Genomic DNA, 23,782 nt, shown 5'->3' with positions numbered 1-23,782 from the left:
CAAATACGTATAAACACACGTACGATTCAACTAATACTTCATGTATATTGATTTGGTCATATAAACACCCCCACATCACAACATTAAGATTGTTTAGTAATTTTACTTTCGTGATACCAGTGGAGTACAAGAGCAGATGCTAGTGTGGTTTGAAGAGTTAGGAATAGATGGAATAAGTTAAAGAAACTTCTAATATTAATATTATTAACCAGCAGTGTTATCACTGTCAACCAAGGGAAAAGTAGACCAGGCATGTATGAAAGTAAAACGTGGCTAGTGAGGGTTGAGGACATGTGTTGCATGGGGAGAAATATGAGAATAATACAATCGATGTGTAATGTGACTTCTAAAAACAGGCTTTGATCTGATAATCTTGATAGAGAGATGTATGTGGAACAGGAGACTTTGTTGGTATGGTTATATTTAAAAAAATGGGAGTTATTGGGTCAGTAGATGTAGAACAGTTGAGGTAGCAAGGTCAGTTCACAGAATTCCAAGAAAAACATGAGAAGAAGTGATAAGAATGGATTTGAGAGAAAGAGGGATGAAGACCTGGAAAAAGATAGGTTAGTGTGTGGTTGTTTTCTAAAAGCTGTTCATATGCAAGCATATAAAAATGATGTTAAACAAAATAGGATGATAATGAGAGAACTTGTTCTCATGCTCACAGTTACTATGTCTGCCACTCATGTTTTATGACACTTTTTCCATATATCTTCTTCAAATTTTTTCAACATGTAGACCTCAAATGCAATGTCATCTGTTTTGACTTTGTTACCCTAGCTGTTATTGCATCTCTTTTTTTTGATAAGTGATTCACTGCTTCAGAATTTTTCTCAGTTTCATTTTTTCTTTTTTATCTTGGAATAAATTTTCATTCCATAGTACAAATGCTTCCAAACCCACAAATGAAATAAGTCACACACACAGTATTATACCATGACCCCCCCCCTTTTTTTTGCTCTTTTTTTTATCGTTCCGGAAATTCTTTCTTGGAATACATTTTCCATCGTAAAATATAAGACTCATTAATACATTTGTTTATGTCTGTGTGTATGTTTTCGGTGTTCCAAATTTTCTTTTCAACTTCTTGACACTGAGAATGTACACAGAATGGCTATTTATTTTGAAACCTCATTATGAAATAAAATACATGGAATAGATATGAATAAAATTAACAATTTTACTGAACTTATAAACAATTAATAGGTTCTACTTTACTTTCTTTCAACACTTGAAAAGATATATGCAAGTTAAATTTGATTAAACATGTTTATATGGGGTTCTGTGGTGTGAGCAGGAGCTTGCTGGGTTTCTCAAGTTTCCTTGCTAGTTATAACTAGGGCTATGACAACAGAATATTCTTATCATTGTTTTGACTCTCGAGTATATACCCAACAGTTAATCAACCGACAAAAGCTATCAACAGATACAAACTCGAGAGTCAAAACAATGAAAAGAATATGCTGTTGTCCTAGCTCTAGTTATAACATAAAAATTAACATTTCAAAACTGAACTAAATCAAGATAGATCTTTGTGTATGCAAAGTGCTCTACTCTTTTTCAGGTAGAGCTTTATAAAAAAAAAAATAACTGATTTGAACATTGTTACTCGTCATCAGAAGTGTTTAAAGTGTTATTCAAAGTTAAGCAACACCTTAAACATTTCTAATGAATTGGTAATCATGAAACTTCAGTCAAGTGTTTTGATATGTGACATTAATTTTTATATATTGATGTACTTGTTAAAAGAAATTGATAATAGTTTCATGCTTATCAACTTTTCTAGGAATCCAACAATTTTTATCAAATTTTGACATAAAGGATGGTAAACAACTATTTCCACACCTTTTCATTGGGGGTTTTTAATTCAAAAGAAATGACTGATTTTATTGTTGTTCCTTCGTATCCTTTACACAGGATATAATGATCAAGCAAAGTTCGGTTAAAAGCCGATCAGTAGATTTGTTCATTTGAGAAACAGGAAGACATACTTCATTTTTTTTTAACTAAATCACTCATGGCCTATTATATGTAATTTATCTATATACCTATAAAGATGTTTTTTTTTTTTTATTAAAAGTCTACTTTTTCTATTGAAAAATTATTAAAATGAACTTTTTTATATACTTGGTCATGGATAAGGCAAGAGACTTAATGAAAGTTAACTAATTTGCATATTCCTTTGAAAAACGAGCGTTATTTTTTTTTTATGGCTTATTGGTTGATTGGTTTCATTTCACTATTATGCATAGTTTCTACATTCTGCATAATTATGTAGAATATAAGATAAAAATGTTCTAGCACAAAAATGTGTGTGGCCTTGTTAGTGTGTATGCAAAAGTCTCTATCAAACTCCTCTCTGAATATTTGGTTTATAGAGTTGAAATTTGATATATAAGGTATTTGAACCTATAACAGACTTTCATTTTGTTTTTTAGTTGGTAAAATAACTGCCAAAGGGTCAAAATTGAAAAAAAAAAACATTGACCGTAGCCTGACGTAAGTCAACTATACCCATGTTTTTTTTTTTTTTTTCTGCTCATATGCTAATTAAATGTTGTCTGTTAAACAGTAATATTTATTTTTTGCAGTTTTTGTATACCTATGGATCAGGCTGGAGAGCTTTTTGGTTTCAATTCTAGCTCATGGCACATCTTTTTTAACTTTTGAAATAACTATATATTAAGTCTAATATAATAATTGATAGAGAATTGGCTCCGTAATAATAAATATGAAATCTGCATTAAAATATAATATTTAAGTGTATTTTATGCCGGGGTAATGCCTGGGGCTCAAAAGAGGTAAAAAATGACATGTTTTACTCCATAACTTTTGATCCATCAATTAGATTTTTTTAAAACTTAGCCAAAATATGAAACCCAATGTTCTTAATATAAATCCAGTATGGGTGACCCTGACAAAATTCTGGTTCGCGTCCCCAGGAACTTTTAGTGCTAAAAACACCTTTTTGTGGCTCTTTTTTTCATATTTCTCAAAAACTTGATAGGTCTGACTATATAGTGGTTTTTCACGGTGGTCAACTCATTGACATATCAAAGGCCTTTGACAAAGTATGGCATAAGGTCTACTTCACAAGATTTCCAGCTACGGTATAACTGGAAATGTTTTCTCAGTCATTAAATCATTTCTCTCCGATAGGCTCATAAGAGTAGTGGTAGATGGACAAAAATCGGAGGCCTGCAATATAAATGCTGGAGTCCCTCAGGGGTCAATCCTCGGCCCAACTCTCTTCCTGATCTACATCAATGACCTCCCTAAACACATACTTAAATCATTCGTTGACATCTATGCTGATGACACGACCATCTACAGCAACACATCAAAGGCTGTAAATGACGAAGTTCTCTCGGATTCTCTCTCCTCTGATCTCGAGCGCGTGGTTCAGTGGGGGAAGATGTGGCTAGTTACCTTTAATGCATCTAAAACCAAACTCCTATCCTTACATCATCAACGCTCTGATCCCCAGCTGACATCAATTGTGATGGATGGCTCTCGTCTGGGTGAGGCCCCGTGTTTTGACAAGCTTCTGGGTTTGACCTTTACTCCTGATCTGAAATGGAACACGTACATCAAGTCTGTTGCCAAGGTCGCAGGTAAGATGGTGGGATCCTTCTACCGCTCCAGAAGATATCTCACTACTGATTCAATTCTCTATCTATATAAAAGCCAAGTACGGCCAAGGATGGAATACTGTTGCCATATCTGGGCAGGAGCTGCCAAAAACAGCCTATCATGCCTTGACAGAGTACAAAATAGACTTCGTGGTTTAGTGGGGATGCCCTTTTCTCTACCCTGCAACCCCTCTCCCACAGAAGAGACGTTGCGAGCCTATCCTTGTTTTATCGTTATTTTCATGGCAGGTGCTCGTCTGAACTCCAATCCCTGGTCCCCCCTCGCCAAACTTTCACGAAAATCACCCGTCTAGCTGAATCCACTGTGAAAAATTTCCCCCACTCTATATCTGTGGCTAAATCAAAACGCGGATTTCATGAACAAAGCTTCTTTCTTAGAACTGCACGCCTGTGGAACTCTGTTCCGTCTGCCTGCTTCCCTCCGGACTACAACTTGGATGTCTTCAAGTCCAATGTTAACAAATTCCTAATGAACCGCCCCCCCTAATTAAACACTTCATAAAATCTCCTCACTAACGTGATGTACTTGCAATAACCCTTATCCCTGAGTGGCTTCCGGGCCTTGATAAGTGGTGATCACTGTGTAAAAAAAAAAAAAAAAAAAAAATACACATGTGTTAAGGCCTGAAAATGCACTGTTTTCCATTTACACTGGGATTTGGCATATTCAGGGGCTCAAAAGAGATTAAAAAAAAAATGGCCAAAAATGACACTTTTTGCCAATAGTGTTTGATCCATCAATTAAATTTTCCTGAAACTTGGTCAAAATATGGAAACCATTGGTCTTAATATTAATTCAGTATGGGTGACCCTGGCAAAATTCTGGTTCGCGACCCTCTGGGACTTTTAGGGCTAAAAAACATGCCTTTTTGAAGCTTTTTTTTGATATTACTCAAAAACTTTATATTTATGTCTGTATAGTGATTTCAAGTATTTCATATTTTAAGGCGTGAAACTGCGCTGTTTGTCCATTTTCACTGGGATTCGGAGTTCTCAGGTGCTCAAAAGGGGTCACAAATGCCCCGAAATTGCAAAAAATGACACTTTTTACTCCATAACTTTTGCTCCATTCATTAGATTTTTCTGAAACTTGGAGAAAATGTGAGGGCAACGTTGGCCCTTCCCATTTCTCACATTCATCATTTCTTCACTATTTTTTTGTGGCGTCATCTCACATGCAGCACGAGAAGGGGACCATGCACAGGCAGCTTGTTTAGGAAAGAAACATACATAACCTTGCTTTAATCCATTAGACTTTTCTTTTGTTGATAAAATTTATAAAAAAAAATTCAGGAAAAATTAAAACGACATTGTAAAAAAAAAAAAATGCAGAACAAATTTCAAGAAAATAAAATAAGTAACATTAGTTAACTGATTAGCTTCATTTTCATGTCGAACTAAAGTGATTAACAAGTTCAGTTTCACGCCTGGGCAATGTGGTTTCAAATCCAGGCTCAGAATTTTAGTTTTAATTATGAAAGTGTTATAAACTAAATATAGACATAGCTACCTATAACCTTTATTAATCTTATTGATATATTTAAAAAAAAAAAAAAAAAAAAAAAAAAATTGGACTTATTAGATAATATATGCATTGTTTGGTGCAAATGTACTTTTTATATATATATATATATATATATATATATATATATATATATATATATATATATATATACTAGCAGGGAGACCTGACGTTGCCCAGGATTGAATGATGATCAACCACTATTTCACACTCCTATATTTTTTATTGTCATCGAAATCTGTAAAATTGCCCAGGAGAAAGCTTCACATGCCTCCATGCAGTAACTTAGTTCAAAATAGATGTTATTCTACATTGCACTCTAGAGAACCTACTTTTATAAAATTATTTTATATAAATTTCTTTCCAGTTAACGATAAAAAAAAAAAAAAACATTAAGAAATTTATGTGCGGAGTTTGAACTTACAGACCACGTTATGCCAAAAAAGAAAAAAAAACAAAACATACGATCAATTTACTCACAGTAGAATTTTCACTGCCTGTTGGTCTATTATTGTTGCTTAGCGACATGGAAAAAATGGCTTTACCGATGATAGATAAATAAAAATAAGTTTCGATTATCTGTAATTATCGAGGGTATTCTGAGACAAAACTTAACTAAGATCACTCCCAGATTTATACTAAAGTTCTGTAAATTTTAAAGAAAATCTGTTCAGCTGTTTCAGAGTTTATAAGGAACAAACACACACACACACACAAAGTTGCATTTATATAATTGTAGCGATATATATAAATGTGAATGGTACTGCCAAGTATGACTTGTTAAAAATAAAGAATAAAAGCTGGTCTGCATGTGGCAGTGAGTTAACTTCTCATTTTCTCTCCTAAAAATAACTTATGTGTCGCCTCTTGCTTGCATGTTTTGGTTCAAAATAACTATCGTTTTTATAGAATATTGAAGGAGAAAAATGTGTTGGAAGTGAACCTATTTCGTGTAAGTGAAGGTTTTCTCTTTGGTTATATTTTGATGCGTTTTAGTTCTATGTGAAGTGTCAGGAAAACGAGTACCCCAACTAATTTAGATGGAAAATTGTGTATTAAAAAAAAAAAAATCTCTCAAAACATCAATATGCTACTGATTGATCCTTCTCTATCAGAAAAAATCTTCCAAAATCTTGAAAATGAAAGCAGGAAAAAGTTCACCGAGCTGGAGAATGATTATTGGAAGAAAACCCAAGATAGAAACCCGGAGTTTTTACTAGTATTTCCTTTTCTCCTTTTTACTCACAAAAATCTTTTTTTTTTTTTTTTTTAAATTCTTTTTAGGTGTTATAAACATTGGTTTTTATATCTGCTGGTGGAGCACAACTCTAATGAGCTTGCTTGATCACATGATAACCGATCAGGCTACAGGATGTAGTAATTTCTATCAGAACTTTTTATAACACCATCTTGAAACTAGGTTTTCAGACAATCATGAAACAGGACATCCACACTCCTTCCTGCTACCTGTCGATTACAGATAAACACAGCTATCATCACTAGACGATATACTGCTCTCCAAACAAGAAAGTATTATAAACAGGCAACCAAAATCTAATCCACATGCGTAGATTGTTCTCGTACTATCATCCATGATAATTGGGTGGAGATGTTAAATAATTTTTATTTTCATATTATTTGGATTAGTGTTCTCATCTTGAGTGTTATTCCCACAATGTTTTGATTGATGTAACTTCCAACCTTCTTTAGGTGTATCTTGTTGAACTCGAGAATCTGCATAAAAATTTTGAATGAAACCCTTTATTTAATACCCGGGAGTAGCATGTTCTTATTTTGTCAGCCATGACTGGGTAGAAGTCTTAAGTAATTTGCAGTTATTTTTTGTATTTGAAATGCATGGATTATTGTTCTCATCTTGGTTGTATTTCCCACAACGTTTCAGCTGATGTAACTTCTGACTGTTTTCAGGTGTATTCACATTAGATCTTATTGGTGAATGGTGGAAAATGCCCCCCCCCCCCCCCCCCCAGCGAATATAGTCGTTAGAGATTTAAAAACGTAAATCGCGCCAAGTCTCTCTTTTTTTTTTTTTTCATAAATCCGGATTCGTTCCTTTTTTTTTTTTTTTTTTTTTTTTTTTTTTTTTCGGTATGAAGTTTGTATATTTTTGAGATGAGCAATTGTATTTTAGTGTCACCTGCACTGAGAATTGAATCTTCAACCTTCAGAAGAGTGTCACTTACAACTGAATTTTACAAAGTACTTTTTCCACTATGCCACGTGATTAAATAAAGAGTTCTGTTTGACATTCCATGCAGATTTCCAAATTCGATGAGATACACCTGGTGAACAGGAGGTTCTATCTACCGAAATGTTGTATGAATAATACTCAAGATGAGAACAGTAGACTGAATAATCCAAAGAATATAAATTATCAATCCCCATCTTAAAAATGTTTTTATTCTTGGTCATAATGAAAATTGACTTCTCACCACCATTTTTCCCAGAAAACTGTCACTTGGAATTGATTATTAATGTTATCCTCTTCTGGAAGTTGAAAGTTTCAATCCTCACTACAAGTGATACAATAAAATAGAAGGTAATTTTGACAATCATAGGTTGAATTGACAACGTTGTTGCTAAAAGGTGATGTCACTTGGGAAATGCAAAATGTGTTTTATAGACAGTTTACATTAAAAAAAAAAAAAAAAAAAAAACTAGTCACAATTTCGTTTACTTTTGTGATTTTTTTTTTTAAATTTAAAAAAAAAAGAAATTTATTCATAAGAAAATGAACGAATCTCTTAATGAAACCATTAAAAAATACTTAAAAAAACATTACAAAAAAAGGAAGTTGCAACAACTTTTTTAATGTAACAATGTTGATAAAACGCATTTTGTATTGTTAAATTTCGAAAAAAGATGTCAGGAAAAGGAAAGACGCAAAAACTACTAAAATTTATTTCATTTCATGTATCCGAATTTTGCATTTTGCATTTCCTAAGTGATCTCACCTTTTGGTAGCTATGTTTATAATTTAACATACGATTGTCAAGATTGTCAAATAAAAATTACTTGACATTTCGAGCCAATCATCATGGTTGATGGAACAAGAACAATATACCCCTGTTGATTAAATAATGGTTTAGTTTAAAATTTCATATAGGTTTCCAAGTTTGAAAAGCTGCACCTAAAGAAGGTCAAATATTACACTGACTAAATTGTTTTGGAAATAAACATCAGCATGAGAATAGTAGCCCGAATAATCCACATATTGCAAATTATCAATCCTCATCTCAAAAATTCTGTAGCAAATATATTTTGTGATCTACAGTTTATCCAGATTACATACTGACATAAGCATTCACATGACAGTTTTCTAAATCTTACTACTTCTATGCTGGCTTATGTCAGGTTGGAAGTTGGTGTTTATTTTTTGACACCATCACTAGTAGATTGCATTACAGGGCTAATAGACTCTTTCTATTTGACTTTGGTTTTTCATCAAAGTTTTCTTCTAGATGGATTACTTACACCATAGCTGAGAAGCTCAATCTATCCCTGTGGTAACCCTCTGGAATATCAGAGGGAGGCTAATAGGAGCTACACCTTGTTCAAGAGTGATCAAAAATTATGTAAGACAGGAGTGTAGTTAATTTTAGAAGTACAAGGATTGAGCTAGGGCGTATGTTGGAGCAATTGATTTCCATGGCACACGACATGAAGGTTTGATTTTATCCACTATAGTGCTTCCTCTATTTTGATCATTATTGCTTGATCCAATCCCTCAAAGAACCCAATGGCACATCGCTTTTAAAAGTAAATATTAAGCTCTATTCATGTATTAAGCACTGTTGGAATAAATACTGATACAAATATGTATGTTTAAATGTAAATTCGTATAATTCATAATATAATTGATCGGTTTGATTTTAGTTTTGACATCGATTTCCTCAGTTCCTTCTAAAACCAAGTACTTAGACGTTGGTTTGGTTTATAGCATATCAATTATCTATGAATTAATTAATGCTGAATAAAGTTGCCAAATGGAATCCTATATGTAGGATAATTATTTTATATTTTTAGAAAACTGTAAAGCTTACTCTTAGAAGCAATATTTCCAGAAAAATATTTAAAACTATTACTTAGAAAACATTACTCTTTAACATGGGTATTATTTGTTCTCAACATGATTGATCCTCAGCCACCACCATCTTAGTATTTATTTTTTTTAGTAAAATAAGTAACGTGATTTTTAGATTGAATAATATGGTTGAAGATGAACTTAAAGATACTTGAGCATGATGTGATCGGCTGATTGATCAGATTGGACCTTTCCAATCTCCCGTCAAGCTAAAATACGGACCGAAATAGATTGTTGTAAGTCATTAGGATCTCATTTTAGGGCGTTACAGGTTGCTACCCATGACCTACAGGTGGCCTCATTTTCAGAGAGGGGAGGGAGCCCCTTTGCATGGTGTTTCAGTCGGTGAATTCATGGCCCCACTGACAGGGAAAACTTACAGGAGGGACAATTTGAAGGTGGCTAACATTCATAAATAGAAATTGGTGCATTTGAACTTGGCAAGACCAGGTCATCTGTCTCATGGGTACCCACTTCGTTACTGCCACCTCCCAAAAATGTGATGTCCTATGAATCGGCAAGATACAATCTTTGACAGGCTTGGTTCTGTTTTTAGTATTGGTTTCTCCAATTCTTTCTATAACCTTCTATTTACAGGAGAGTTCACATGAAGGTTGCAAGCATCCATAAAGAGGTGCTATGGAATCGATATGATTCAAATTTGGCACTCCTAGGTTGTCTTCTACTTCATAACATCACCTCCCACCTCTTTTCTACGGATAAGACATTGGCGTGATATTCAAATGACCTTTCTCTTGACAGAACAATTACATGTCTGTGACTCGATGCTGCTGATTACTGCACAATGAACTGTTGCGTATGTGCGTCTCTCTCTTTCTGTCTCTCTCTCTCTGGTTGTGAGAGTTTGTTTGAATTGATGTCGTTTGCTGAGTATAATTGATAATATGCTGATCAAGATACAAATTCAATTATCTCATGTTGGCGTTTTTATGGGATTCATTTTTCAATTAAATATTGAAGACTTGGTACCAGAACGAGGGATGAAGAAGGGAAGACAGCAAAAAATGAGGTTGGAATTGAGGAAGAAAATTGTAACAGTTAAAAAAAAAAAAAATTAAGCTCCAAACAACAGAACACTGTATGTCATTGTTAATGTAATCACCATTCTTATCTATGACCTCTTTCTATTTATCAATAATGTCACATTCATCAAATTTTCCTGATATTCTTAACTAAAAAAACAAAAACTCATGAATTTTATGGACATCTCATTAACAAGTTTATTGGAAAGGGGTCATAGATTGACAAATACACCTGATAATTTTTCTGTCAAGTCCATTAAAAGCATAAACAATAAAATACAGGATTAAATATCACTCAAGAAATTCCTTCCTGTGTTTGTTTTTCTATTCTGTCTCTTATACATTATACTTCCATGATATTTTGCTTTGATGTATGTAATTTATTCTCATATATATATATATATAACTACTTAATTTACTCACATAAAATTAATATACGAAAGTATAGATTTATGCATAAACTTTAAGTATTTACTTCAAAAGTGCTCAATACATAGGTAGAGCTAGTTAGTAATTTATAAAATATATATGGCTATTAAGCTACACTGAATATTCCGCGTTTCATCCACTCTAGGACTCTTCAGGCTTATGCATAAGCCTGAAGAGTCCTAGAGTGGATGAAACGCGGAATATTCAGTGTAGTTTAATCACCATATACATTTTATAAATTACTATATATATATATATACAAAAATATTTTGTTTACTTATCTAAAGTATATTAACATAAAAATGGGCTTATTTAACTTTGTGATACAGCATATTTTGAAATATATATATGTGTGTGTGTTTATGTATAGTAATTTGCTAACGCCAAAGCAAAAATATTTATGCTTCATTTTCTTATTTCTAACTATAGAATAAAAAATATACATTCCACTACTTAAATAATCGCTATTAAATTTAATCTTAAACTGTAATTTTATTTAATACCTACAAATCGAATTTTTAACCTTAAACTAAATAAAATAATTATTTCATTAAAATCGTTTGACTTTGGTTTTCTCGATTAATAAAATGTCAGATTAACAGATCGATTTTATAAACGGTTAACTTGTTTCATCAACATGCCATCGGCTTCTTTTAATGCTTGCATTAAAATAGTAAAAATTATATATTTTTTTCTAGTGCTAAGAAGCTCGTTGCTTTTTTTACAAATTTTGAACCTTAAACTAAATGAAATAATTATTTCAGTAATATCATCTAACTTGTGTTCATTCACAACGGATATCTGGAGTTGGAGGTATAAAGTCCAACTCCGATCTTCAGATTCCAAAAATTTGGACTCAAACTCCAAGAATTCTTAAATATACTCTGACTCTTCATTTTAAGATCTTTCAATATTCAGACAACCTGTTGATTTTTTTTTTTTTTTTTTTTTTTTTTTTGTGGATCAGTCTCACTCGGACTCCTGTCATCCTTATGAGTTTGATTCAGATGCTGCGATCCTGGTTAAGTGAACCACATAGTCAAGTATGCAATATGAGTGCATTTGCTCTAATGAATGCTAACGTCCATTGTTTGTTTTCAAGGCCCACATTGTTATAATATCTTCCGTTGAAATTTTTCAGTTTTCATTAATAGTACAACTTAATAGGTTCAAATCCGTCAGAAGGTGATTAGTTTTATTGAAATATACCAAATTTAAAAAAAATCCAATTCAGAAACGATTTATTTACAAAAACATTTGATTAAGAAATTTAATCCACAAGAATGAATTTTAGTTTTTTTAGAAGATAAGTCAGCCATTTTAACGAATCACTGTGTAACAGGGCGCGAATGCACATATGCAAATACTGAGCCGGGTACGAAATGACATTACGGTAAAGAAAAAGAAAGACTGTGGAAAGGAGAGAGAGAGAGCATGTTAGAGACGTGAATGACGTCAAAAGCCATACATAGTGAGAGAATGAGGAAAGAAATGTTGTTATAAAAAAAAAGTAGTTGTTACTTGTCCTATGTTCCATGCAATGTAGACTGCATATGATGACATTGGGTCTATGTGTGTAAACATTACAACTGTAGATAATGTTGCTAAGACACATCAAAGTGATTATTAAGCACTTAAAAGAGGAAAGCTCCTCTACTCAGTTGATGGAAAGGAAATCGAGTGCAATTCATTTTTGGTCCCCTGACAAAAGGAGGGGGGAACCTGTAAATTCACCCTTGTCCATTCATCCGTTTGCACTTTTCTCAATAACTACACCTTGTAAATTTTTTGAAATTTTGCACAAACATTAAACGTGACATGAGTAAAATGTAATAGAACGGATTTTTCGAGAAAACTCTGGTTGCCCCCCTGGCGGTGCCTTTCGGGTTAAAATTGCTAAAATTGACACTTTTGTGCTTATTAAAAAAAAAATTGATGCCTTGGATTTTCATCAAACTTTCTGAAAAGTTGTAACTAACTTATTTCTATATAATTTTGTCTGTCTATACTTCGCGATAACTTTTGGGTGTGCCCCAGGGGCTCTTTTAGGGCTAATAAAAACACTCCATTTTTGGGACTATTTAACCATATTTGTCCAAAATTTTCTGTGTATGTCTATTTAGCAGTTTTGCATGGTGCTGAACTTAAATTTAAATGTTAAGGCCTTGGGGACTTTTGGGGCTAAATTGAGGTGGGGGGATGATGGACTTAGTCATTTCTTTTTTGCATGGTGTAGAACTCAAATTTACATATGTTAAGGCCTAAAACTGCACGGCTTGTTCATTTTCATCAGGATTTAACACCCCCTATGGACTTTTCGGGCTAAATGGGGAGGGAGGGGGCAAATGCTGAACTTAGTCATTTTTTTATGCCTTGTTCACTATGCACTCACGGGGGACCATGCATGCTTCACTTGTTTTTATGGTATTTACAAGCGTTGGATACATAAGAAGTGCAGTTGGAATTACTGGTAGGTTGAAAGAGGATAATCAGTTTAGATGCAAGAAATATAATACAATGAAGATGAATGAGAACTCTGTAGACAAAATATATTTGGATGATAAAGATGTTGATTGGTTGTTTTGTTACCTTGGTGATACCGTTGAAGCACAGGTTAGAGCAAGTACTAGTAGTGCGATTGCTAGAGTTAGGAAGTGGATGGTATCAGTTCAGGGAACTTCTGCCTTCGCTAACCATCAGGGTGTTACTGCTGTTGATCAAAGGAAGAGTCTATGAAGCATGTGATAATGTATGCAAATGAAACCACTAAGAGTTGAGGATATGTATTGCATGGAAAAGAAAAATGATGTGAGCATGATACAATGGATGTATAATGTGGAGATTTATTTTTGATGAACTTTAAGGAAGATCAAAGCTGAATGGTATAGTGTGAAATGTGTACAGAAGAGTATAGATGTAAATCATATGACCACATTGCAAAAGTTTTTGGGTCAGTAGAGATAGACCAATTAAGGTAGCAGGTTCAGTTCAGAGGGGGAAACCAAGAAAAACATGCTGTAGCGTTACAGGCCGGTTATAAGACTAATACAGTAGTATAGTTAAGAAAAATGTGTATCAGCAGAAGTAAGTGTCATGATTTGGGGGAAGGGGGTAACTGCCACAAATTGCTACCCAATAACATTTTATATGTAATTATATTTATAGTCTTTGGGTAAGTCGATTATTGTCGATTATTTATAAAATAGCTTTATCAGTTTACCCCATAAAACCTAGCTTGTTATTTTTAAATATTTGTAAAAAAAAAAAAATTTGTAGATGTCCTATTTTGATATTTATTTTTTGTTAAAGTTTCCGATGAATTGGTGACAATTTGTTGAAACTCATTCTGATATTTCTTATGAACATAACTGCCACCATGGAAATACTACTTGCTTGTTGTTGTTTTTTTTTTTTTTTTTTTTTTTTTTTTTAAAGTTTTTTTAAAAGCACCAATAAGTATCTTTTTCTTTACTGTCAACAAGGCTAATTTACTATATTCAACTCTGGATAGCGCTCCCATTTTCTCAAGCCTATCCAGTTTAAAAATTTTTTTTTTTTTTTCTGGTGTGAACGGGATATTCTTTTTGAAAATTGGCTGTATATTGCATCGATCGACCCACCAGAAAAAAAAAAAAATGTATTTATATATATATATATATATATATATATATATATATATATATATATATATATATATATATATATTCAAATTTATTCCCGGAATGCTTAATTTTTACATTCTAGAAAAAAAGAATTTATTAGTAAATGACAGATAAATTTTCTGCATTCCATCTCTGCTTGGTTTCTCAAACTATTTATCACAAATAATTTTACTTTTTGTGTTTTTCTTTGAAATGTGACTGTCGGTATCAGGTCGCATTTGAATTTGATTTGCTCTCTGGTCACACTTTAAGCAACTGTGTTGGTCGTTAGTAAAGTTGGTTTAATCATTTTCTTCCATGTGTGGAAATTAATAATTGATAAATCAGAATTTTGGTCTAATTGCATTTTAATGTTTCTATTTTTTTAACTTTAGCAACTTTCTAACAGATTCAATTTTTTTTGAGATTTGGTGATTCTGATGAATCTCGTTTTATTTTTTGTTCTGCAATGCATACTTTTATAGCTGATGCAATCACATTTATAGAATTTCTTAATCGTGTGCTTATATATTTCATTTTTTTTTTTTTTTTTCCTTAAATATTTCATTTTTAAAAGTTGAAATGAGATGATTTATAATTAAAATACCAAAATAAAAGCGGCATAACACTGAAAAAATCATTGATAGCATTGAAATACTCATTGGTCCTTAAACTATATCTGATGGTGAGGCCCCAGCTTGTGGGCTTTGGGGAGTGCGGAGCCACCCTCTAATTGGCAAGTCTACTCTGGTCTGGAGTGGTAGTACCTGTTAGGGTCCTAATTATGGGTTAAATAGAAACCGACTTAAAAAAAACAAATATACTCTATTAAAAAATTGTTCTTCAAAATCACTGGATTCGGCATTAAACAAAAAACAACCAACCAACCAACCGATCAAATACTCATTCATAGCCACTCCCACCCCCATCAGCACCATCCTGATCACTGAAATTGGATGGGTGTGGACGAAAGAAATCATATTTATCTGTAACAATTAACTGACTTGCACCAAATTGATTTTTTTTCTTCCTTTCCTTTTTTAAGATCACATTAATCAAAGGTTATATAACATTTACCTTATCTGCCAGTTGTGTCAGGATTAATCCCTTTCCCTCCCCTCACTTAAGATGCATCCTCATCTTTATAAGAAACAGAGTATCAATCTCTAATGTTTAAAAATATATTTAAATGTTTGCTGTACAATAAAATCGAAAGCTGTAAATGGATACATTTTTTCTTTCGTCCATTTTTTTAAGTGTAGTCTGTTGTATCCTACAGCATCATTGCATTGACACATTAGTCCTTGTTGTGTTGCCATGTTGAGCCACGTTGACCCTAGCCAGTATCAGATGATTAAGAATTTGGGAATACCAGGTGCTGTATGTAGGACATCTACACCTTCTTGCAAGAATTGCAAAACCTTAACATTTTTAGGTGGGTTGAACTGGTTTCTTCTAAGGAAAAAAGTTTCAAGGGAATATCAAGTTCAACCCACCTAAGACGAGTGCCACTTTGGTGGTGGTACGGGTTTAAAATATCGTTTTTTATGCGCAGATTTAATAGACACATCGTAAGAATGGCGTCGTTCTTGCATTTTCTATCTTTAACCTGTTCATTGTTGCTTGTTAGTTTTCTGTTTTCAGTATTCATCAACCTACACGTTCCAGTAGCATTTCACACTATGATGGTTTCATGTGTGTTTGAGGATGGATAGGTGAGGGAGGGGGGTAGCAGCACATTTTTGATGATCAAAGGCATTTAAAAATTACATTTTAAGTTTTTCTGCCTGTAGAACACATTCTAATGGGAATGCTTCCCTGCTAATAACAACTTGGTCGTCTTCAAATCTAATGTCAAATTCTTGTCCGACATCATTCCATAAGTGATTAAACACATGGATGTTAGTACCCCCATAGTGTTCCTCAGTTGACTACCATTTTCTCATTAATCCTTATCCTTGAGTGGCGTTTGGCCTTAATAAGTAGATGCTTTCATTTTTGTGAAGTATGAAAAGATCCATTATGGGCACAGGTGTAACACTTTGATCTCTACCTGTCCAATGAAAATTTGCTGCCCACTGCTTTTAAATGTGATTTGTTCATTTTATTTTCTTGTTTTATGTAATTCAAACTGCCAGGAGTGATGTATTTAATCTGCTTTAGACGTGATCTCATTTAAGCTGGGATCATCGGTTTTGTCTCATTTACTAAATTTGCACTTCAAACTTATTCAGCATTTAAATATAATCAAACAGCGCTAGCAATTTATAGTGTACTTTATTATTTTGGGTAAATATTAATTCAAGTAAAAACACACACACATACACACACAATATAATTCTAATTTAACTCTATAAGAAAACCCAGTTTGAGATAACTTCAAATATTTGTCAACTTGCAAAATCAGTAACAGCTCACTATTTTATGGTGTGATAAACTAGAGCTATAGTGGTTTGTTTTTCACTCAAGCTACAGCCAGCCTACCCATCTGAAGATGCTCTACTATCTGAGGAGTTGAAATAAATTTATAAGATATGGTTAACCGATTTTTTGGTTGTTTTTCCTCTTTTAACTGTAATAGGATTTAAATTATTTTTACATCACATCCAATGGCTGTAAACTTGGGATATCCTTGTGTGAATTCTATATTTTGAGTATAATTTCTTTCATTCATAATTTAGCTGATGTTGAAGCATTTCTCCTAACAAATACCCCGGATATCTTAGCACTAAGTAAGACTAACCTACACTCCTCCATCCCCTCTAACTACTTTAACATGCCTGGATATCTCCCACTTTGCTGTAAGGACTATGACAGACACATGCACGGACTTGGAGTTTACATTCGTAATACCCTTCCCTTGACTAGAGACACAAACCTAGAATCGGATGATCAAGCCTTTATGTGCTTTAGACTAAACATACAACATAACATTAGCTACTTTTACTTTCTCTACTGCTCTCCCTCAACCCAGGACTGCACCATAATAGTCTCTGACAGTATAGACACAGCACTCTCCCTCGACACTAGCACACAAGTACATGTATTTGGTGACTTTAATGTCCACCACAAAAACTGACTTGGATTCTCTACTTACACAGATGCAGCGGGCAGCACAACTCATAACTTCTCTATATCTCACTCCCTATCACAAATTGTTACGTTTCCAACCCATTTCCCTGACCAGGAAGAACAACATGCATCACTTCTAGATCTGTTTTTGACCACAGTTCCCGATGATTGTATAACGAATGCCGACAGTCCACTTGGGAATGCTGATCATACAGTGATAATGGTCGAAATCGCCCTAAACTCTAAACTGCTGAACAGTGCGCAAACGAGACCACTGAATGGTTCAAAACTGCAATTGAAGCACATGTTCCCATGCGGAAATTCTATAGCAAGCCCCACTCTCCCCAATGGTTTACTTCGACTTGCGCAACTGCCATTGCTCAAAGGCAGCATGCATACTGTAGATTTAACTGATATAAGTCCAGTTCAAACAGACAGAAATACATAGAAGCTAGAAGTAACGTTAAGAAAGAAATAATGACAGCTAAGAGAGAATTTATGGAAATCACTAAAAAACGCATCGAAGCACAAAAATTAGGAACTCGTGACTTCTGGAAAATCTACAACAGTGTAGTAAATAATGGGTAATCAACAATTCCCCCACTTCCCTCACCTTACAGATGCTAAACTCCTGACTAACCAACAATATGGATTTAGACAAGCCCGTTCCACAGCAGACATCCTAACTGTAATCTCTAAACATATATACCATTCACTGGACAAAGCGGGGGAGGGCAGAGCAGTAGCTCTAGATATATCTAAGGCTTTTGACAGGGTATGGCATGAGGGTCTCCTCAGGAAAATTAGATGATATGGTATCACTGGTAGAATACTTAACATAATTAAATCCTTCTTAGATAAGAGAAAAATCCAGGTTGTCCTCAACAGTCGTACATCTAAACAATATGATATAAATGCGGGAGTGCCCCAGGGTTCTATCCTTGGACCTCTACTGTTCCTGATATTCATAAATGACCTCCCCGACAAAATTACCTCTGAGATGGGTATATATGCTGATGACACCACACTCTATAACAGGCACGACAGGAAAACAAATGAACACATATCTAAAGAAATGGCAGAAACACTAGAGGATGACCTCCAATCTGTAGTGGAATGGGGACATAAATGGATGGTCACGTTCAATGCCGCCAAGACTAAACTAGTTTCATTCAATAATTACAAGAAACCTTCTCTACCACCTATAGCAATGGCCAATGACTCTTTATCCGAGAGTACATCTTTCAAACTCCTTGGCCTAACGTTCACAGGAAACATGAGTTGGAACAATTACATTGGAGGCATTGCCAGGGCTGCTGCAAGGAAGGTGGGCTCTCTCTCTACCGTGCTAGAAAACTACTAACACCTGAAAGTATCCTGTACCTCTATAAGGTCACCATTCGCCCATGTATGGAGTATTGCTGTCATATTTGGGCTGGTGCAGTCGCAAATCTGATAGGCCCTGAACTGGCATCTAAGCTTCAGCCTCTGTCCCATCGACAAAACGTTGCATCCCTCTGCCTGTTCTACAAGTATTTTAATGGTGAATGCTCTGACGAACTGCAAGCACTTGTGCCCCCACGACGTGAACACCCTCGACAAACCCGACAGGCTGCTAAATCCCACCCCCACACTGTAGAGATCCCTAGATGTAAAAGTTCTTTCTACTCCAGTAGTTTCTTCCCCAGAACCGCTAGACTCTGGAATTCCATTCCAGGTCCCTGCTTCCCCAACTGTACTGACATGCAGAAGTTCAAGTGCAACGTGAACCGACATCTTGCTGCCCAAATCCCTACATAGTACCCCAGTAGTTGTTGTCCCTGATAGTAGTCCCCTACACCAAAGTGACAATGTGCCTTGTTTGGGGTGAAAATGTAATAAAAAAAAATAAATAAAAGTAAAGATTCACAAACGCAGACCCCATTATTGTTAAAAACAGATATCCAGAATTTTCGTATATACTTAAAAAAAAAAATATATATATATATATATATATATACACAACCTAATTAAATACTTATTTGTTTATAATAAATTCATTTAAAATAAAAATTAATACAAACTTTTCCTGATTTTATATAACGTACATTTGATTACTTATTTTTAACCAAAACATTAAGTTTTTAATATCAGGAATCAAGCCTGATCAGACAACAATTAGTGTGGACTTTATGGTCACGATTTTTATGGTTTGCCTTTGGTGGAGCTATTGTTGTTAAAGGCAAGCTTTTAAATATGTACATTTTTTCCCCCTGTGACATAGTCATGAATTTTTTTATCTAATCAAAGAATTTCTAATTTTTCTGAAAGGTATATAAAATAAGATGTAAATGTAACGTATCTGTAAAAAATGTATTGAAATTTTAACATGCTGGAGGAGCTGCTTTGCATGAAAAATAAATATTTGGATCTTGAAATGTAACTATAGCGTTATTCTTTTATATATGCTCTGTTAAATTTGGTAATGTAGTTTTAGAATATTATTTTTTAATTTTTTATGGAAGTTCAGACATGGCATAAAACCACTCCATATTAGGAGCTAAAAATACTCTATCAAATAAATAAAAAATAAAATATCAACGTTGAGGAAATTCTGCAAAAAGAAAGAAATGATTCTTTTGCATGTTTCTAAAACTTTTTCTTAAAAAAAAAATCGTTTGGATTTAAATCATACAACCATTACTTATACTCATTTCAAAAATATATCTTTATGGCAAATGTGTTTTATATAGTTTTATGTATATAATTTTATTTTTTATTTTTTGCCAGAATGGACAAGGATGGTACGTTAAAAATCGATTGGGATGAATGGCGAGAGTACCTGCTTTTACATCCAAGCCAAAGTATTCATGATATCATCGCTTATTGGAGACATTCTACAGTGAGTTTCAACTGAATTTTTATTTTTTTATTTAAAAATCTCTACCCTTAAAATGTTAGCTTTTTTAAACTAGTTAATTTGCACCTTATCTCTCATTTCTTCCATAATCTTTCATCACTTCTAGTCACTTTCCAACATGGATATTTAATTGGAAGTTAAGTTGCTAATGATTTTTTTTTTAATAATTCAAATTTTAAATAAAATAGTTTAAATTAATATTATGTAGATTATTCTGACTACTCTTCTCATCTTGAGTGTTATTTTCACATTTTAATTCATATAAACTCCAACCATTAAGTGTATTTTATCAAACTGCAGAATTTGTACAGAATTTCCAAAAGAAACTCTTTATTTAATCCATGGGTGTAGCATGTTCTCCTATCAGCCTGGGTAGAAGTCCTGATTAATTTGCAATTATATTCTGTGTATCACCCATGATGAAGATTGAACATTCAACCTCCAGAAGAGTGTCTCATACAACTGAATTTTACCAAGTACTTTATCTGTTATATCATGCAGATTCCCGAAGTGTGACAGAAAGATTCCTGAGTTTGACATGATACACCTGATAACGGTTAGAAGTTACATCATCCGAAACATGAAAATAACACTTAAGATAAGACCAGTAGTCAGAGTAATCCAAATAATATGAATTATCAATCCTCATCTAAAAATTTTACGAGCATAAATTTAATTTTTTCTGAGAATTTAATTAAGCCAGAAAAGTATGAAAGGCATTCTATAAGTAATGCCTCCTATTATTTGATTCTGCCAGAATGGATAAGAGAGAATTGCAAATTGCATTTTTATGATGTAACTTCTAACCTGAAAGTTTTATGATGTAACTTTCTAATCTGAAAGTTTCATCTCTTTGTTGACGGTGTGAGATTCTAAGAAAGCAACGTTATGGACATGCGTCAGGCAGGAGTAGAGATCAGTGGTCGCACAAACTTTAAAAGTCCTTAAATTTTAACTTTTGCCTTGAAAAGTCATTATTTCTATTATTTCCTTGAAAAAATCTTGAAAATATGGAAAAAGAACCAGAAGTTGGAGAGCATTCCAACATTATATTTCATTCTGTTGAAGAGGGATTCATTAACCTGGGCTTTCGATCTGTCGAAGGTTCTATCGAAAATACTGAGAACATACATCTCTGCAAAAGTTTTTCCAGTCAGACATTGTATGTTCCGACTTGGTGCGGCACTCATGACTAATGTTTTTAAATGTTGCCAATTCGTATGCCCATAGATATATGAATTTTATAATTTGTGCAATTGAAAGATGGGACCGGGATAAAAACTTCTCTTCCCACAATGCAGTTCACGTTCTGCACTTCTGATTACGGCATCTCCAGGCATAGCTTTTCCTGATTTTTTTTTTTTTTTTAGATGACAATATCCTCACATATCCATCATTTCTTCATTGTGCCAATCAGCTTCTTCTCTTGTGCGAATTCGATAGCAGACTCCACAGATTGGAGTTTTTCACTTAGCAGTGGTAAATTCATTTTGTTAATTGCTTGTGAACTTTGCCAAAAAATTCATTGAATTTGATTGGCTAAGCGACTCTGTGTATCCTGGTTCTTTCCATTATCTGACCGGAAACGCTCGTGAAAATTTGGATTTATCGCAGTAACAAAACTACATAAGTACTATGATTTTTCCTGTTGTCAATTAAGATTTTTGGTTTATTATGTCGTTGTTTATACATCAAATTTTGTTGTGAAAACTTGAATTTTGTTTGAAGAAGGCTTTGAAAAACTTTGAGAAGTCATTGAAAAGTTCTTGAAAATGGATATTGAAAATCTGTACAAACCCTGAGAGATGCATCATTGGATTCCTGGCAATGTGCATTGAGAACAGTGATGATTGTGTAGAAAAATAAATTCTGGAGCACAAATGGTCAGCCATTTAAATAGTACAACTCCTGTCTTTGTTGCTTTTCAACTTTTTGAATTAAGAAAAAAAATAGATGACTTTACTTTTTGAACTACCCTTGTACCTTTTATTGAAGCAGCAAAAAAAAAAAGTCTAGTGTAGTTGATAAAACTCTTAAACAAAAATATTGAGCATGTTGTGCTGCTGTAGTATGATACAGAGGCAAACCTCTTGGCATACACCTGTAATATAATTATGGATTAAGTCAAATTTAAGCGAAATGTTTTCAAAATGCACAATGATAATTAATAGATTCATCTCCAAATTGGACGTATACAATAAAAGGAAAATAAATTGAGTGCTTGTGCCAAATTTTCCCTACATAAAAAAGAACAAAATACAGAAAAATCTGTACTTATCTGTGATGAAAAAAAAAAATATTCCAAAAATCACATGAGTTGATCAAGTAATTTTCTTTTTTAAATAAGAAAATCAAATTTTATGGCTAACTCAGGAACAACTGTCTTGCGGCTTAATCTTGAAAACAATCTAAAAAAAACAAGGAAGACAACTCGACATAATTCTAAATGAAATTTTTATTGTAATATCTATGAATTTCCATTATTTAAAAATGATTCTCTTCATAAAAATAATTTTTTTTAATGATTTTTGGAATATATTTTTTTTTCATCAGACACCTACATCATATAGATTTTTATTTTTTATTTTAATACTAGCAGGACGCCTGGCACTGCCTGTTCATAAAATATGTATATTATATTTAATTCGTACAGAAACTGAGACATGTTCATGCGAGTATTATGTTTTTCTAAACAGTTCATTTCTTGTAAGTAAAAAAAACAAACATTTTTTTAAATATATATATTCAAGCTAAGATCGAAACCAAAACCTAAAGACAGTGAGTCAAGTATAACCATTAGGCCAGCTTGATACAATCTTTAAAAAGTGTTTTCAAACCTACTTATTGACATAAGGAATCTGTCATGAGAAAGATTCATGCATGCACATTCATGAAACGGCAAATAGATAAAAATCCGATAACCCCTACGTACCAATTTTTCAATTTTGACCCCTTAGCATCCCATTTTTCCCCAGATGAAAACTGATTAAAAAGCTTTCCACATGTCTGAATACCCTATATATCAAATTTCCAGTCTGTAGATAAAAAAATTTGTTGAGTATATAGGTTGAGAAGTGTCCTCATGCACACATTCTCATTTTTATAGATATATAGATTGGGGGAATTCTGACCAAGCACCAACATTTTTCTTACCACTCACTGGGAAAGTCACTTGAGTTTCAGGTTTTACAATTTGAACAGCTTCCCTAGAGGACAATGAACAATGATGCATTTTTCACAATTTTAGACGTTTTTAAGAATCATTTAAAGATAAAGAAGCAAAAAAAAAAAAAAAAAAAAAAAAAAAAGCAATCTATATTTATCATTTCCTTCCATGTTTTCCTTGGCCTTCCCCATGAACTTGACCTGCTGACCTAACCCTGCCAACCTGTATCTACTGCCAACCCCAAAACTC

The 23,782-nt window shown here is 33.5% G+C and overlaps 1 protein-coding gene across 1 annotated transcript in view; it reads left to right on the top strand.

Annotated features, from left to right (window-relative positions):
• Nucleotides 1-23,782, top strand: part of LOC145286242 (mitochondrial adenyl nucleotide antiporter SLC25A25-like) — a 169,692-nt gene that overhangs the window by 86,313 nt on the left and 59,597 nt on the right. Inside the window, exon 4 of the mRNA XM_080135064.1 lies at nt 20,238-20,349. Coding sequence (XP_079991190.1) covers nt 20,238-20,349 — 112 coding nt within the window. The remainder of the gene's footprint in view (nt 1-20,237; nt 20,350-23,782) is intronic.

The sequence above is a fragment of the Euprymna scolopes genome, chromosome 10, assembly GCF_053919585.1.
Source record: "Euprymna scolopes isolate OS-2025 chromosome 10, ASM5391958v1, whole genome shotgun sequence".
Taxonomy (NCBI): domain Eukaryota; kingdom Metazoa; phylum Mollusca; class Cephalopoda; order Sepiida; family Sepiolidae; genus Euprymna; species Euprymna scolopes.
Note: the sequence above shows the minus strand (reverse complement) of the source record. Positions and strands in the feature narration are given on the sequence as shown.